Source organism: Ursus arctos, unplaced genomic scaffold (genome assembly GCF_023065955.2).
Source record: "Ursus arctos isolate Adak ecotype North America unplaced genomic scaffold, UrsArc2.0 scaffold_60, whole genome shotgun sequence".
Classification (NCBI taxonomy): Eukaryota; Metazoa; Chordata; class Mammalia; order Carnivora; family Ursidae; genus Ursus; species Ursus arctos.
Window position 1 is genome coordinate 259,776 of NW_026623079.1, and position 18,471 is coordinate 278,246.

An 18,471-nucleotide genomic window follows, 5' to 3' on the forward strand; every position below is an offset into this window, starting at 1 on the left:
ACTGAGCCAGCCTGGCGCCCCAGAGGTTTTTGTGTTTACCAAAGCAGGGTGCCTCAGTGAAAGTGTGGGAGCTGTTTTGCTCTTAGTTAATTTGATAGAAACCAGGGATTTGACTTTGAAATAATTGCCTTCTATCACGTGATTTAAAATTGTCAGGAAAGGGGCGCTTGGGTGGCTCAGTTGGTTAAGCAGCTGCCTTCGGCTTAGGTCATGATCTCAGGGTCCTGGGATTGAGTCCCACATCGGGCTCCACACTTAGCAGGGAGTCTGCTTCTCCCTCTCCATCTGCCCCTCCTCCCCACTCGTGTGCATACTCTCTCAAATAAAAATCTTTTAAAAAATAAGTTAAAATTTAAAAAATAGAAGTGTTAGGAAAGATATAATTCCCTAAATGAAAACTAGCAGAACGGACAAAGTGATTATTTAAAAATGGAGTTTTACTCGAACAGGTATTTGTATACCAGTGTTTATAGAGTTATTCACAGTAGTGAAAAGGTAGAAACAACCCAAGTATCCATTGATGGATGATTGGATAAACAACATCGGGTCTAACCATGCAGTGGAATATCATTCAGCCTTGAAAAGGAAGTTAATTCTGACACCTGCTACAATAGTAGGTGACCTTTGAGGACATGCCAAGTGATTGCACTTATATGCGGTCTCTGGAGTAGTCCATTGCATACATACTTTCTACAGAAGGTAGTAGCATGGTGGTTGCCAGAGGCAGGAGGAGAGGGAACAGGAGTTACTGTCTAATGAGGACGGAGTTTCCATTTGGGAAGATGAAAAAGTTCTGGACGTGGATGGTAGTAATTGTTGCATGACAATGTGAACCTTAATGCCACCGAACTGGACACTTAAAAATGGTTAAAGTGGGGGCGCCTGGGTGGCTCAGTCGTTAAGCGTCTGCCTTTGGCTCAGGGCGTGATCCCAGAGTCCTGGGATCGAGCCCCACATCAGGCTCCTTTGCTGGAAGCCTGCTTCTTCCTCTCCCACTCCCCCTGCCTGTGTTCCCTCTCTTGCTGGCTGTCTCTCTCTGTCAAATAAATAAAATCTTAAAAAAAAAAAAAATGGTTAAAGTGGCAAATTCTAGGTATATTTTAAAGATTTATTTATTTTGGAAAGACCGTGAGTGGGATAGCGGGCAGAGGGAGAGAGAGAATCTTCAAGCAGACTCCCTCCCAACGTGGGGCTAATCCCAGGACCCTGAGATCATGACCTGAGCTGAAATCAAGAGTCAGATGCTCACCCAACTGAGCCCCTTATGTATATTTTACCATGATAAAAAGTTTTATAACAAATGAAAGGAATACAGCTTTGGATATTAAGGTCATCGCACTGGGGACAGCAAACAAAAGCTGAACCTGGGAATCAGCAACGTTTTCGGCCATGTCTCACCCTGTAAGTGAGAAAACTGACCAAGAATTTCCTTGGCCGTTTTTATAGTTCCACCTGTCTTAGAGTAGGACTCTTCATTTGGATACCTCATCCGAAAGGGCCCCTTGCACACGGCATGGGGGAGCCTCTACAGAAGTGTCCGTGCGAGGAAGGCCTGTCACGGCTTCCAGTCAGTTGTGCTCGGGGCCCTGGTCCCTTCCTTCATTCCAGAATTGAAAGTCAACTATGTGCTTCAGTGGTAAGGAATCCTAACTAGTAAAACTGTTTCTGCCCTCAGTCAGCTGTATCCTAGTTGGGAAAAGAGGATAGGCCGGCCTAAAAATTAACACCATGAGGCCAGATTATGGAACCGTCGAGGCACAAGGAATCGGGGATGGAAGTGCACACGGGTGACATCCGTAGCCTTTGTCAAGCCTCCCGTGAATGCCGGGTAGTCTTGTTGCGTTTCAGTCGTGTACATAAATATTAATCAACCCCGAAGAGAGGAGCAGGGATGGAGGGGCCATCAGATCCATGGTGACTTTGCATTTACAACCCTGAGCAAATGTCAAGTGTCAGGAGACTGACCCTGCGCTGGTGGTCACTTCCTACGAGCAGCGTTACAGCTGCAGCAGCAGAGCGAGCTGTCCTCCAGGAGGAGCCTCTGCGATGGCCTCTGAGCACACAGCAGGCGCTTACAGTTTTGTTCCTTCGTGTTACTTCAGTTCCTACAAGTATCTGCAGCTCCTGGGCTAAAAAAAAAAAAAAAAAAAAAACCACTAGATCTCATCTAGCTGGCTGTTTGTTTTTTGTTTGTTTTATTTAAATTCAGTTAGCATGGCTGGCTGGTGTTTGGCTGTGCGAATAACAATTAGATTTTGTGATTAGTTCAATTAGCTCAAGTTCTGTAACCTCTACAAATAACTTTTATAAGCAAGGAGGGGAAAAAATGTATTTTCAAAACCAGTTTCTAAGTAGTTGCAGCCACTTGGGATTTAGGGAAGTTGTCTGGCTTGAGTTTGAGGAAATTCCATGAGCTAGGATTTAGAATTTTTTATCGTGTCTTATCTGTAGCTAGTTGCAAGCACTCATGAGGGTCCACATTGTCCACCACCTTTTTGTTTAGGGAGGTGCAGTTATTATACCAAATTTTCCCTGAATACTTGTTAAAAGCCTGGCGTGGACTCGCCCTGGAAGTCTGCAAAGAAGTCAGTAAGGTTTCGGGACCTCATAGCATAGGTTTGTTTCGTTGTACCTGGGGGATGTGTTCACATATGTTACTGTATTTGAAAGGCTCTGACTAAAAACCTTTGCTTTGTGAGGATATAGACTCTGTTTCATTTTGTGTTGTAATTTTTTTTCCCTAACCTTATTTCCTACCAACTTGGAGTCATTGGTTTCACTTTTATTTTCAGAAATCGCCCCTTGTGGATATCCCCGTGTTGCAGTTTTGCTATGCTTTCGTCCAAAGGTAACACAACCCTTCCCAAACGTGTCTCAATTATAGATGCTGTTGCAGTGATTCTAAATGGAACGCTGGTCATACTTGTTGACAGCTGGAGAGCCTTAGTTCAGAAAATATCTTGACAGGGTCTTAGTTTCCTCCTGAGGTATGAGAATGCCCTGATGATTTTACTTTTCCTTCTTCAGAGATCTGATCTGACTTCATAAAATCCAGCTGCTGTGGGTAGAACCCTTTATGTTCAGTGTTAAACGTGTTACAGACTTCTTTTAGAAAAAGCAGAAATGAATCTTTTGGGTGCTGTCCTCAGTGCTCTCCCGTGGCTCCTGCCTGGGTGTCCCGAGCTTACTGGCGTTTTTCAGGAGCCTCTGCTGTAGGAGGCAGGGAGGCGGATCCCCCACATGGTTCTCCACGCGTGGAAAGGAAGGCTTCCTGGACTGCTCAGGTCCTGCACGGGCACATCCGGGTGCAGCTCGCAGCCCCTCCACTGTGTGGGGTCATCTCTGTTGCAGTAACGAGGGGGAAGTGGGGGGTAGAGCCCCGTTCTCAAGGAAGCCTCCAAATCCTCACGTGTGTGGTAGGAGTTATGCAATCGGGCAGTCTGACAACCAGATACAATCTCCTTGGTTAACACAGTTCCCGTTCTGGGGTTCTTCCAACTCTGCACCCTGAGTTTGCAGGGGTCTAGATCGAGACAGTCAGAATCCTAGGAGTCCCTGGGTCTGGGGTGCAGTTCTGACCAGCTGTTGATGCTTCAGCCCCAAGCATCGTTCCGGTTCCTTCTTCCGGGATTTAGAGAGGAGCCGGTCACGTCTTTCCTGGTGATAGCTGCCATGCGTCGTCATGCTAGCAAGCGTCTGTCACAGCGGTCTGAGTGATACGTGAGCTGCCAGAGCAGCTGCAGGTTAGGTTTTTACCCTCCTCCTCTTGCAGAGGGGGCACCGCCGAGGTCACTGCGGAGGCCATACGTCAGGCACCAGGACTCGAACCCGGGGCCCTTGGGCTGCAGCATGTTGTGCTGTGCAGTCCTCAAGCGAGAGCTACTGAAGATCGGCTTCCTGGTGGGTGGCCTTGTGACCCGAGGGCTGACTCCGTTACCAACAACACTGGGGAGACCGGATGCTAGAGCTAGACAGGCCCAAGGGATCAGACAGCCCTCTGGTTCAAGGCCTTTATTTGATAGACAGGAAACCAGGAGCATCTGACCTGACAGCAGCAGGATTTCTGGTCTCTAGAGTCCAAGTTCTCGCCAGAGTACAAAAATTTCATTTGTGCATATTTTAATTTAAAAAAGAACAAACAGGTCAGTCAGCTATGCCATCTTCCCGCTGCTTTCCAGCTGCCCGGACCTAAAATGTGCTTGTAATAACGTGTTTTGACTTATTCACAATTGGGTATTTTTTCCTGTTTTTTTAAAAACAGGCTCCCGGTAGCAGCCTTGCAAGAGAACTTTCCTTCGTTGTTGGCCGTGTTGAAGGAATCGGTACAGGTGAACCTAGCTCCCCCCGGATACTTTCTGCTCCTCAGGTAATGTGACCCAGCTTTCACGTTCCCGTGTGTCTGCCGGAATGTCCCTCGTTTCTGCAGCGTTCTCAGTCTGAAGCTGATTGTCTCTCAACAGCATGCTGAACGACTTTGTGACGAGAACTCCCAACCTGGAAAGCAAGAAGGACCAGAAAGACCTGCAGGTCTGTGTGTGAAAAGCTCAGCAGAGGTGGTGTCCCCCTTTTAGAAGACGTGCCCGTGGATCAGCGGTACTGGGCAGAGTCGTTCCTCGGATCTGCGTTTGTTCTCACGGCTGACTTCCTCTGTTACCGTCTCTAGAGGGCTCCGCAGACCCAGGCCAGAGTCTCCTGCCAGAGCTCTTGTGTCAGGCTTGAGCAGTCCGCTGTGGGTTGACAGGACGCCCCCTCTCCTCCCCGTACGCAGCTGCGGCTCCAGCAGCGTTAGGTTAATAACTCCGTCCCTGTGGATCTCTTCCCTGGAAGCCTTTCTTACCCCCTCTTTTTAAAGCAGTATGTACTCGTAGGAAATCTCAAAAATCCTGAAAAGTAAAAGTGAAACTCACCCTAGAAGGGAAATCTTAGAGTAGAATAAATAGAATGATGGAGTTAGGAAGTCACTATTTTGCAACCATGAGAATCATTGATTCAGGGGCTTTTGGAGCCAAGTGTAAACAGGAACATGTGTCAGTTTGATAGCCCTGGCGGTATTTCTGCGAATCATTACGACCCCTGGCATTTGTGAACGGTCTGTCCAGTTCCACTGCCGAACCGCTGGAGCACCGTCTACAGGACACTCAAGCATAGTTAGGAGGCTCACGGGGCTCCTTTGGCCTCCACTTGTCGAGAAGGAAGCATCATTAAAGCCCAGACGCTGGTGACCAGCGCTTGGACGGCACTTCCCAAACTCCCCTCTCAAGGCCCCACTTTGCGCCCTCCAGCGTGCCCCTCCCTTCAGTCCCTTCCAGGGGTAGCTTTGGCCATGGTGTTACCACAGCCAGTACAGCTGGTGCACCTCGCCCCTGCTCGTCTGTGGGTGCTTCTGTCCCACGGTGTCCAGCGTCCCGACACCAGCTCCTCACCCCTGCTTCAAGGCAGGGCCTGCACTCCTTCCCCGTCACTCGCCGCATGAGAAGTGGGACCTCCTCTGAGCTCTCGGTCCGTTTCCTGCTCTTTCTTGCCACGATCAGCCACAGCACACCTCTGTCCAGGCTCAGGGCAGGTAGTTTCCTCAAGTTCACTCCCCCCACCCCACCCCCACCCTGGCCGCTGGCGGATGGGTGCGCTCTTGCCTCATGCCTCAACACAGCTATAGTGGAAGTCAGGATGGTTCGATGCTCAGATGTCCAGGACATGCAGCCAGTCTCCGCTGGTGAGACTTGGTGATGCTGGCCTGAGAAAGTGGCTCAGCGTTTCTCTCCCTATCACAGCCACGTGACCCGATTCTCTACGGATTGTACTTGATACGGATCACTCCTCACTTCACCCTCATCGAGTCCATTTCATTTATTTCATTGTGTGTCTTGTTATGTTATTGAAAGTTGCAATTCTAGCAAGAACCCGTGGTCCTCCAGAAACTGGGAAATGCATCTGCTAGATGCAGCGTGCCGTGTGACTTCCCATTTCTCCGCGGTGCACCCACAGTGACCAGTATGGAAGCCATTAGTCACATGTGGCTGTTGAGCACTGGGAGTGTGGCTGTCCGAATTGAACATGCTATAGTGTAAAACACACATCAGATCTTGAAAGCCTAGTGCAAAAAAAAAAATGTGAAATCTCATTAATTTTTACATTGATTACATGCTGATCATATTTTGGATATACGAGGTTGAACATTATGAACTTGTTTCTTCTGATCTTTTAATATGGTTCCTAGAAAACTTCGTAATACCTGTGTGGTTCTACTTGTGGCCTACATTGTATTTCTACTGGTTGGTGCTGTTTTAGGCATTTTAGATTATTTTCCTGGCCTAACTTCCTTTCCTCTCTCTCCCCATTACTCTCTCAGGAAGTCACTCAAAAAATTCTAGAAGCTGTAGGGAACATTGCCGGCTCTTCCTTGGAACAAACCAGCTGGCTAAGCAGAAACCTGGAAGTGAAGGCCCAGCCTCAGATCTCTCTAGAAGAATCTGACGCTGAGGAAGATTTGTGCGGTAGGTACAGAGAGGGTCAGAAGAGAATGCCTGCTGCCAGCTACTGTGAGGGGGTTTGGTTTGCCCTTAAAAGTAAACAGTCTGGGGGCACCTGGGTGTCTCAAATGTTTAAGCGTCTGACTCTTAATCTCAGCTCAGGTCTTAATCTCAGGGTTGTGAGTTCAAGCCCCGCACTGGGTTCCATGCTGGGTGTGGAGCCTACTTAAAAAAAAAAAAAAAAATTTTTTTTTTAAATCCAGTAGTCTGTTTTTACTGTTTACAACATAATTTATGTGCAATAAACAATAGGATTCCACTGGTAGGGCCCCGAGTGACATATGCTACCATGGAAGCCCTCACTGAGCCTAGATCAGAATCCAGGAAAGTAGCTTCCCAAGACAACTTGCATGGATTAGAAATCTGTGGGGTATAAAAAATATGGAAATGTATGTTTTTCTTTCTGTGGAACTGTGGAAAGAAAATTCAGTAAACCCACAAACTGTTGTCGGGCAGTTAGATTGCGTCTTTTCTTTGTGACTAACACACCCTTGCGTCTCAGTGATCCTTGTGTCTCATCACTGCCTGGGATGTGAAGATGTTCGAGTGGAGGTCACATGGGCTAGGTACAGCCCAGCCTTATTATTAGTTATAGCTTCCTAGGAAAGCAGTCAGGAGACTCTCAGAGGAGATTCATCTGTTTACTCGGACCATCGATCAGCCAGGTGCTCTTGAGTCTGCCCTAAACATAGTCATGGAGATGGTTAATCTCTGGTGCCCTGAAGACCACCGGACAGACCTGTCGATGAAGCAGATCGTAGGTTATTAGACCTACTGCAGGGAGAGACAGACTTGGCAGGCTCATAGCAATGTCTCATCTATGAGGGGAAGTTTGGGGAGGATGTGTGTAGGGTTGCAGGACCTTGGCTGAGTCGTTTGTGGCAGATCTTTTAGGGTGGGGAACTGGTTGGGATTAGGCAGAGTTTTGGATTGGTGGGCACAGTGCAAGGCAAGAGTCCCGAAGTGAATCTTGACAAGTACGCTGCCCGTTTTGATATGTAAGCTGTTTTAGTTGGTTTTCAGTTATTCTTTCAGGATTAAGGGTATCTTGGAGCAAGTAATTGTTTTCGCTAGTTCTCCATGTTATTTAACAGAGAGACAGGAACGTATGTCCAGTCCCAGTATTGGTTACACCAGACAAGTAAACCAGTTTGCTCTCAGTTTTATTAACACAGGGGCAAAAAATTACATTTAGGTTCTTAATATGAGCTACATAGTACAGTACCCACTGCAAAGGAAATGTTCAGAAACTGTCCTGTGATATGTTACTACCTCTTTCATTGTCATTAGCAATAGCTACAGCAGCAGCTCAAAGCGAAGCCTGTGATCTTTAACCTACCATAGAAGGGTCAAGAAGTCAGGGCTCTTTTCTCTCACAAGTAGCAGAATTAATAGAAACAACAGAACAAAACACATGGGCTCATGTAAGTGAAAAGCCCTGGCTTCGGGGTCTGATTCTAGGCATAGCAGGAATCAGACACTCAGCTGAGGCGAACCAAGTCTCGTGCAGAGATTCTGGGTGGTTCGTCTTGCGCCACACGGCTGACCCGGAGAAGAGGGAAGGGCTGGTGCCCGAGAGCCATGAGAAATGGGTGCCTACCGGAAGGGGGCTTCTCTTCCCAGAAGGAGGAAGGATGGCGTACTCGACAAACTGTGGTACCACTGGCCGCTACTTCTGCCATATTGGCTTGATAACTAGTTTTGTGGTTTGCATAAGAAAAATAATTATACTTCATTGTGTAACGAAGATACTATAGTGTGCTATCATTTGCTCATATAAAGCAACCGTGAGGCTTTCTCAGGCTGTGGTTATGGTTATAGTTGTGGTTCAGGGAGGGAGCACTTGCATCTGGGCTAATCTGCCCTCAGTCATTTCTGTCCCACGTGCTGAAGTACAGATCGAACTGCTTCTCCACCACCAGAGCGGCTGTGCCGACCGTGTTCGGTCCACGGTTACTGGGCCTGGCTTCTGTGCAATTACATTTGACCTCAAGATAATACTACAGTAAAATTACCTGATTTTTGTTTAAAGAAATCAGAGAATTCCAAAGTTGGAGGTGATTTTTGAGCTTCTCTGTAAAACTCAATTAGCTAATTAAAGAGTACCAAAATCCCTGACTGTTTAGATCATGACTGTGTTTTACTTGACTTGAACAAATTACGTGTACATATTAGCCATAGAAAGCATGAAACAAAGTGAGGCTTCAAATAATGCATTTGTCTCCATTTAAAGTTTGTATGCATGCGCCGGATGTGCGGGTTCTCCCCCTGAGTGCGGGTGTGGTGTGTGCCGCACACTGTGTCCTGCACACTGTGTCCCGCGTGCGGGCCCTACAGCCGCAGACACGGGGGCAGCATGGAAGACAATAAGCAAAAAGTACATTAACAAAGGGATCTTTCAACTCTTTTGAAAATCTGAAGTTATTTCAAAATGAAGCTTTTTAAAGATCGAAAAAAGAAGTAAATGACCCTGAGAATTTCAGGTGGTTCTTAGTGTAAGGACAATAAGAATCCAATTACAAGGAGCAGCTGGGAACAGAGAGATGTTACGGCGTGTGTCCCCGGGGAGGGGACAGTTGCGCTGAGAAGTGAGAAGTCGGGGCAGCTGTGCAAAGACCTAGAGGGTGCTGCCCGGGGGGATGGCAAGTCCTCAAGGTGGGCGTGGGCCAGAAACCAGGTGACCAGCCTGGCTGGAGCTTAGCAGGGGGCAGGTGGGCAGGGAGCTGAGTGGGAGCTGAGGGTTGCTGGGGTTGAGGGGAGCCTGGTCAGGAGCTTAGATTTCCTCCCACTCGCTGTGGAAGCCATTTAAGTGTTTAGAGCAGTGATAGACTCTTCCTCAGTCTTTAGAAAACATCAGTTTGGCTGCTGTGAGCAGTAAAGGCTGTACCAAGTGAGGGCAGAAAAGGGAAGTCCAGTTAACAGGATTTTGCAGTGGTGTGAGCAAGAGACAATGTTGGCTTGGAGGCAGGGGTGATAGAAAGGTGGCCTGATTTAGATGCAGAGTCAGCAGAATTTGCTGATGGGATGCATCTGGTGGCTAACAAAAAAGGCAATCAAGGATGACTTTGGTTTTTAGCTTATGCAATTTATTGAGGTGGAGAAGACCAAAATAAGAACATTCTAGAACAGGAAATTGAGCTTGGTTTTGCAAGTATTACATTTGAGATGTCAGAAAAAAAGAGAAGGAGCCAGAAAAGACACTTAAGTGGTCACTGGGGTGGGTAGGAGGACAACCAAGAGAGCACAGTCATGAAACATGAGAAGATGCTTCCAGAAGGAGAGAGGAGTAACATGATGGAAGGCTGCTGAGAAACAGCTGAAGGTCGGACAGAGATCCGCTGGGCTTGACAGCATGGAAGCCACGGGGGTGGGAACACTGGAGCGGGTGGAGAGGAGGAGGAGGCCGTGAATCCAGAGAACCCCTTGAGGCTCACTTGTCAGTAGGACAGTAACCAAGCAGAACTAAAGACCAAAGAATACCCCTTATTTGCTTTGTGTTTAAATTGAAGTATACCAGAGCATATTTGTATGGTGACAGATCCGTGTAGCAGAGAGGAAGAAATAAATACCAAAGAGAGAAAGGATAGTTATTAAATGAAGCACTTGATGGCCATGGGGCCAGGCTTGACGTCATAAATAGGACTACTATTCTTCCATAGGAGCCAGGAATGTGTCTATCAAAACAGGAGACAAGGCAGAGAATGTAGATATATATATGTTCTAGATTCATAGCGTCTAGTGGCCAAACTGAGGGAGTTTCCATTTGTTTCCATTAATTTTCTCAGAGAATTAGGAGGTGTGGTTATCAGCTGAGAAGGGAAGAGTATTGATGGTTACAGAGGGAAGTTCTGCAAGAATAATGCTGCAAAGCAGGAAAGCCAGCACACCGCCAGGGCACAGATGGTAGGACTATCCAGTAGCATCAGGTCCTTTTTGAGAGTCATGGTCATGAAGGAAAGTGAGATCTCTTCCATCGTTGTTTGGTTTTCTCCAGAGCATTTAGCTACACAGACCAGCACAGGCTGATCTGTGGGTTTAGCCAGCTTTGCACTTTTCCAGGTGAGTGTCTCAGAGGGAGAGAGCAGCAGAAGAGTCCAGGATGTTTGCCAGGTAGATGGGAGACCATGGGTATAGGTGGGGACGCGAGAAGAGCAGACCTGGAGGATTTGATGGCTGCTTAGGGTGGCAGGCCGAAGGGTTTGGTGGTCTGCGCAAGGGTTCAGGAAAGGTAAGGTGGTCAGAGAAGGAGGCTGGAAATGGAGATTTGGGAAATTGGGGAGGCCAAGGGTGTGATGGTGACAGTGGGTGACCAAGCTGGCGGAGAGTAACAGATTGTGGGAAGAAGGAAGGCCAGGGGTCGGGGCCTGGAGGGTAAGATGGAGCATCCAAGGCGGTGTGGACGTTCTGAGAACAGTGCTGAGAAGAGAGATGGGGAGGAGGACAGTAGTCGGCGCTAGTTTATTTGACCATAGTACCCAGGTTCTTCCTGAAGTTGAACATGGTCACAGAGAGGAACCCCTAAGGGATGCATACATGGTCAGTGTGCAAAGCTGGGGCGCATCATCACATCCATGCGATGTTTCGGGGGCACAGATGGTGGCCCATCCGCCATGATTAAAGCACAAATGCCTCTTTGTGTCAGCAGATTCCACGGCCGCTGTTTCAGCAATGGTGTCCGCATCTGCCCCTTCGGTATACAGCGTGCAGGCGCTGTCTCTCCTGGCAGAGGTCAGTGCACACCCGAGTTGTCCTCCCTCGACGGCATGCTGGCCAGCTCGGAGCTCCGTGCAGGCGCTCCGTTCTCGGGCCAGCGAGTGCCGGCGCCCCTGCTGGCTGCCCTCGAGAGCCGCTCTCGGCCTCGAGCTGCCCCCGGGAGTTGTCTTGTTAGGTTATGTGCCCCTCGGGGACTGATTCTTCCTGTCGCCGGCTTCAGAGGGTTTCTGTTTTCTTGTGATCCTGCTCTGGTAGGTCCTGGCCTCTCTCCTGGACATGGTTTATCGAAGTGACGAGAAGGAGAAAGCGGTGCCCTTGATCTCCCGCTTGCTTTATTACGTGTTTCCTTACCTACGCAATCACAGGTAATGCCGTCTTCTCCGTGCTGTCCCGCCCCTAGGTAGCAAATCGGTTATGGGAAACACACCAAGTGGCTTTCTTTGCGCAGCCTTTGACCTTGACCTTTTCCTCTCCCCACCCCTGTTCAGCGCCTACAACGCTCCCAGCTTCCGGGCCGGCACTCAGCTGCTGAGCTCTCTGAGCGGCTACGCCTATACAAAGCGAGCCTGGAAGAAAGAAGTCTTGGAGTTATTCTTGGACCCTGCTTTCTTTCAGATGGACACTTGCTGTGCACAGTAAGAAATGCTGTTCTGACAAAGGGCTGCTGCAAATCCTCAAGTGGAAAAAGTGTTTCGGTTGACAGGATTCTTCTGCTTGAAATGGGAGCAGTTAGCATCAACCCAGATCCCAGGATGTCCCTGTCACAAGCTCACATGTTAACTGTGTTCATGGCAGAGGGGTTGAGTGTTTTAAAAATACAGAGGTGCATTTTTTATCAAAAGGATTTCAATTCCGAGAGCATATACTCCCCAGAGCGCACAGTCTGGGGTTCCAGAGTCCCCTGGCCTAGTGCTGCTCCCTCTCGGAGTCACAGAGTACTCCAGCGCTGAGATGACAGAGCCCACGGGTGATACTGTGGTGTCCTTACCCACATCTCGGCTCACGCTTCACGAGTTCCCACTGAGACCTTGCAGCCGGCCAGGCACTGCCACTGAGGTACAGATGTGAGGTGAACTCCCTGCACTTTTCCTGGGAGGTCAGCAAAACCACTACGTTGACTCTCCGCCTGTCATGGCTGACGTGTTTGTCAACGGCAGGAATGGAGGGTGGCGATTGGTCGAAGTTTGCCCTGCCACCCCCCCCCCCCAGTCCTGTGGCTTTCAGCTTGAAGTCCTGTTGCTCCTCTGGGGAGCCCACGTGAAAACTAGTCATATTTGATGTCACTTCTCCCACTTCTTTCCATCAGCACAAGCATATGAACAGCCTCCTGTGTGAACGTAGGGCAACTCTTGAAAAAACCGTTTTCCTTTTACTGTGAGCTGGGAATTATTCATTCTTTCCTTTGTTATTCATCGCCTGTGCCATTAAGTTTACAAATGAAGAGCTTTTGCTCAGCTTTCCCTTGTATTAAAACCTATTCATTTCACTAACTTCTTTTCAGCAAATGGGTTTTAGTAGATCTCAAAGGGGCATGTTCTTTTCTTGATGCCTCTAATCTGACTGTCATCCTTTACATATTTAATTAATTCTGCTTTTTTTTTTATATCCAGTTGGAAGTCCATTATTGATCATCTTCTGACTCACGAGAAAACAATGTTTAAAGATTTAATGAGTAAGTTGTATGTTACTTGCACATAAATTACACTTTTAAAGGACCGATCCCATCATAATCAGCTCTTACTACGTAGCTCAGAGCTCCACTCGGATCTTTAATGATGCCATCTAAGCTGCAAAATGTAATGTGCATAATGCGTCAGGACTCCTGAATGAGTCTCCCAGTTCCAGGCTATTGACCAGAAGGCCCCAACAACCTTTCCTACAGCGTTGGGGGAGGGGGGGATACTTTTGCAAGTAATGATAGGTTTACCATAATTTATTAGGAATACTTGTCTATCCCTCATATCCCCTTCTAATGCCTTATCGTTAAATGTCATTAAAGAATTATCTGTGTTTACAAATAAATATGTGAATAATAGCCACAAGATCATAATTACTTAGGACCATGATTTTTCACCAGGAAGGATAGAAATTACACGATTATGAATGTCCTATCACTTACCTCCGATTGCAGTTTTCTCACTAAATGGAATTTATTGGCTATCTTTATTCTAGACATGCAGAGCAGTTCTTTAAAACTGTTCTCAAGTTTCGAGCAGAAAGCCATGCTGCTCAAGCGCCAGGCTTTTGCCGTCTTCAGTGGGGAACTTGATCAATACCACCTTTACCTTCCTCTGATACAAGGTAAGAAGGCCACCCCACCCGCACCCGCAGCCCAGCCCCCCTCATGGATGGACCCCCGGCTGGCTGAGATGGGCCGGCTGCCAGAGTGGCCCACAGCACGTTCTGGCTGGGTGGTGGACGGTTAAAATGAGTACTTGTAGAAGAATTCTGGAAATTTATCAGTGAATTGGAAACTTTATTTTAAAAATCAAAGATTATAATGCTATTAGTTTTTATTAGATAGTTTCTAAAAGTCTGACAGTACTTTCTTAGCACTGTCTCCTGCTAGATCCCACCTGTAGGCAAGATACTTTGAGGATACAGCACTAACTGAGGCTAGTGGAGGAGAAGTCCCTAACCTTTCCTTAACAGGTTTTCTCTTTTGTACTCACAATATTCTTTGCTTCAAGAATGAATTATTGCAGCTATTGTACCTGATTTTAAAGGGTTTTTTTCCCTCATAAAATGTGGAGGTGCTGAAGTGGGCATCCTGTCTAAATTCACCCTTCTCCGAGATACAAAAGAACTCTCAAATAGAAATATGTTTTCCTTAAGACTCATAGCCTGAATGGAATCAAATAAAATTAATACAATTCTTAAAGGATTTCTTTGTTTAATATTATGAAGACTAGTGTAACAAATGATTTTACAAATATTTGAATTATGGTGTAAATTCTTTATTGAGGGCCAGGTTTACTAAGGTATAATTTACATACAATAAAAGTCACCCTTTTGGGTATACAGTTCTGTGAATTTTGATAAGCACATAGAGTCATGGAACCATCACCATAGTCAACATGCAAAACATTTCCATCAACCCAGGAAGTTCCCCTGTACCCCTTGGAAGTCATCCCCTCCCCTTCCCCTGGCTCCTAGCAAGTGCTAATCTGCCTTCTGCTCGTAGAGTTTCGTCTTTTCCAGAATGTCCTAAATGTAATTAGGTGGAGTGCAGCCTTCAAGTCTGGCTTCTTTGACTTGCATAAAGTGTTTTGAGAGTCATCCGTTCCATTGTATTTATCAACAACATACTGTTTTTTATTGCTAAACAGTATTCCATTCTGTGACTTGCTCACCAGTTCACCAATGGTGGGGCATTTGGGTTGTTTCCAGGTAGAATTAGAGTCCTCAGTCTCTTGCTCTGCCCTTTAAAAAAATGTTTATAAACATCTGTCAGTTGGGGCTCCTGGGTGGCTCAGTCGGTTAAGTGCCTGACTCTTGATCACAGCTCAGGTCTTGATCTCAGAGTCGTGGGTTCAAGCCCTGCACTGGGCTCCACGCTGGGCATGGAGCCTACAATCAATATATAAATAAATATATAAGAAAGTAAGTATATAAGTATAAATAAATATATAAACGTATCTGTCAGCTCACAAAGCATGTTCTCTTCCCCAAGTCATCCTGATGACTCTTAATATTAGTAGTAATTGTCAGTCCATGTGCCTACTGGATTAACTGTTTGAAAAGTCTTAATTGTTTAGTTCAGAACATTAACAGCTCTCACAATTATTGTGACTATATTTTATATTTGCAATAATAAAATATCTTTATACTAAAACTGACATAATTTCAACCTGTGAAATACATAAGGAGATTTTCACATCATAATGTCGTGAGTGCTTGAAATACATGAAAGCGAATGCTCAGATATCAACAGATCCTTTCTTGAATTGCTGATTTGGTCAAACGGTGGCCAGGATTGCCAGTAAGGGTGATGGCAGCCCTCCAAAGATTGTGGCTGAATGCAGAGTCCCATAAGAGACTCTTTTTTTTTTTTTTAATTTTTTAAGGATTTTATTCATTTATTTTGAGAGAGAGAGAGAGCATGAGTAGAGGGAGAAGCAGACTCCCAGCTGAGCGGGAAGCTCCATGTGGGACGGGGTGTAGAACCGAGCAGCTCCGGGCATCTCGGCTCGGAGTGACATAAATTTTACATTGATCACAAAGGAGGCTCTAGATAAGCCCCAAAGCAAGGGTTTTCTTTTTTAAAGGGCGAAATGCAGTTTGTCTAAGAGGAGAGGAGGACAGACATCATCCCCAACATCACCCTGACTAGGGGCATCAGAAAGATCTAAAGCAGAAAGGCTCTGGACCCTGCAAGCTGGCTGACTTTGGCCTGTCCATTGGAGTACTTCCCATCTCTGAAGTCGTCCTCATCGTGCTGTACATAGTAGCTCTATTTTTACATCAGGATACTGATGCTCAGGGTTGGATTGCCATTAACGGGCAAAACCTGGCCTAAACTCTGAGCCCTTTGGCTCCTAACCATAGGCTAGCATCTTTAGTAGGTGCTCCTTGAGGTGGGTGGGGTAGGGGAACTACTCTGGTTCCACAAATGAGAGACAAGGGTGCAACAGAATGGAGTGGCCCGCCTGAACAAGGGAGGTCCCGCGACCTGGAACGGTGGTGGAGGGATTCTGGCTCAGGGCTCTCTCCCCCTCTGCTCACAGAAACTCCTTGGGTTCCTCAGGTTTGTCACTCAGCCAAGGAAGGAGGGTTAGAGATTGAAGAACAGTAGTGATTGTAAATAGATCATCTTGGCTGAAGAATCTCGCGAATTTAGCTTTTATTTGGAGCACCAATATGAAAAATGCTCTGTGTGTACCAACCACTTTTTCCCTTAATCCTTTCTATTTGGAAACTCGCAAGCAGTTGCGCAGGTAGCACGGAGCGTTCTGTGTACGGCGCGTCCAGCTTCCCCTCTGATAACATCGCACACAGCACGATGCATCCGCAAAACCACGTCAGCTGTCCAACAGAATTTAAAAAGATCAAGAATATCATTTTTACCCGTGGATTTACCCTTCCGGTGCTCTTCTGTCTTGATGTTCCTAGTGTTAACATTTCTGATTCGTCTGGAGAACATCTTCTGGGTGTACAGATCAGCTGACCACAAGTTTTCTCTGTTTCCCTTCATGGAGACTGTTTGTCTCACCTTCCTTCTTTTTGGTCTGGGTGACCAAACACCTAGAAAGATATTTTCACTAGAAATGGAATTCTGGGGTGAAATTCTTTTCTTTCAGCACTCGAAGAATGTGCCACTTCTTCCTGACTCCATGTTTCTGAGGGAAATCTGCTCTCATTCAAATTATTGTTCCTTTTTAGGTACAGTAGCCCCCCTTTTCCACAGGGGGTACATTCCAAGATGGAATGCCTGAAACCATGGACAGTACCAGATATTACCTGCACTATGATTTTTGCTGCACATACATGCCTGCAATAAAGTTTACTTCATAAATTAGGCACAGTAGGAGATTAACAACAACAATAATAAAATGCAACAATTATAACAATATATTGTAGTGAAAGTTACATGAATGTCATCTCTCTCTCTCTCAAAATATCTTATTGCACTGTCCTCACCTTTCTTGTGACTGACGGGAGGTGATAAAATGCCCACGTGATGAGAGGAAGCGAGGTGAGTGACACAGGCATATGACGTGTAATGTGAGGCCACTATTAACCCCCCTGACAATATGTCAGAGGGAGGATCATCTTCTGGACCACAGTGGACCTCGGGTTGACCGTGGCTCAGTGAAACCTCCGAAAGCAGGACCGTGGATAAAATGGGGGAATTACTGTAATTTATCACTTCCCTCTAACCACTATCCAGACTTTTATCTTTACTTTTTCAGAAGTTTTATTATGTAACTGAACTGGATGTCTTTGGTTTTATCCTTCCTAGAATTCACACAACTTCTTTTATCTGTAGATGTACGTCTTTTACCGAATTTGGAAGGTTTTCAGTCATTATTTCTTCAAATATTTTCCCAGCCTATACCCTTTTTCCTTTTCCTGGGACTCCTGTGACCAAAATGTTAGATCTTTCATTGTCCCACTGGTCCCTGAGCCTGCTCATTCCGCCCACCCCCCATCTTTTTTCCTCCTTTTGTTCAGTTTCAGTAATTTCCACGGATTCTGTCTTCAACTTCCCTCTTCCTCTGTCATCTCCATTCTGCTGTTGAGCCCATCAGTGAGGGTTTTTCTATTTCAGTGATTTTACTTTTTAGTTCTAAAATTTCCGTCTGGCTCTTCTTCGTGGCTCCTATTTCTTTGCTGACATTTTCTATTTTTTGTTTCAAATGTCCATAATTGATTATTGGAATATTTTTAGACCACATCTTTAAAATCCTTTACCAATAATCCCAACCTCCATTATCGCCTCTGCATTGGTGTCTTTTGTTACCTTTTCTCATTCAGGTTGAAACTTCAGCGTTCCAGCTTACCATCTCCTCAGGTGCCCAGGCCAGAATAAAATAAAAAATTAAAAACCCTAGGGAACTCACCTTCAGGTCATTGCTTAAGTCCAAAGGATCCTAGCCAGTCCTGTCACCTTTCCTTCACTTTTCAGTTTTCTAATGCAGTTTATATATTTTTGTTCCAGGTTATTTTTTTTTTAATTGCAGTTAGAGGAATAGAATGTAATCTATCTACTCCATCCCATCCAGAACCAGAAACACAAAGCACTCTTTAAAAATGCCAACCTGAGGTGCCTGGCTGGCTCAGTCAGTAGAACGTGCGACTCTTGATCTTGGGGTCTTGAGTTCAGGACCCACGTTGGGCATAGAGATTACTTTAAAAAATTTTTTTAAATAAAAATGCCAACCTGTCTGTCAAGTGTCTGAGCTATGCTTGATGCTTCATTTGATCAAGAGTATTTCTTTCTTTTTATTTAAGCAATCCTTACACCCAGTGTGGGGCTTGAATTCATGACCCTGAGGTCAAGAGTCACATACTCTACCGACTGCGCCCACCAGGCACCCCCTGGTCAAGAGTATTTTTAAAAGCAAGAAGTAAAAACCTACTTAAGCTAGCTTAGATAAAGAGAAGTTTATTACCAAGATACTACAAACAGATCTTAACTAGTTTGACTATAGTTTAGCTGCTTGCTATAGCAATTTGTTATGTTCCTAAGAAAACTTAAATTAAGTGGCGGGGGGGAATCACATTC

The 18,471-nt window shown here is 46.1% G+C and overlaps 1 protein-coding gene across 3 annotated transcripts in view; it reads left to right on the plus strand.

Annotated features, from left to right (window-relative positions):
- The window catches only part of LOC130542961 (protein dopey-2-like), a 96,101-nt gene extending 77,735 nt beyond the window's left edge, over positions 1 to 18,366 (plus strand). For 2 of the 3 annotated variants that reach the window (XM_057308166.1, XM_057308167.1), the window contains exons 24-32: positions 2,793 to 2,848; positions 4,262 to 4,366; positions 4,461 to 4,527; positions 6,350 to 6,494; positions 11,176 to 11,258; positions 11,499 to 11,608; positions 11,732 to 11,878; positions 12,854 to 12,915; positions 13,416 to 14,124. In XM_057308166.1, coding sequence (XP_057164149.1) covers positions 2,793 to 2,848; positions 4,262 to 4,366; positions 4,461 to 4,527; positions 6,350 to 6,494; positions 11,176 to 11,258; positions 11,499 to 11,608; positions 11,732 to 11,878; positions 12,854 to 12,915; positions 13,416 to 13,669 — 1,029 coding nt within the window. In that variant the 3' untranslated portion in view covers positions 13,670 to 14,124. Of the gene's footprint in view, positions 1 to 2,792; positions 2,849 to 4,261; positions 4,367 to 4,460; positions 4,528 to 6,349; positions 6,495 to 11,175; positions 11,259 to 11,498; positions 11,609 to 11,731; positions 11,879 to 12,853; positions 12,916 to 13,415; positions 14,125 to 15,511 lie in introns of those variants that run through there. The other variant, XM_057308168.1, reaches the window with a different exon arrangement.
- The last annotated feature ends 105 nt before the right edge of the window (positions 18,367 to 18,471 follow it).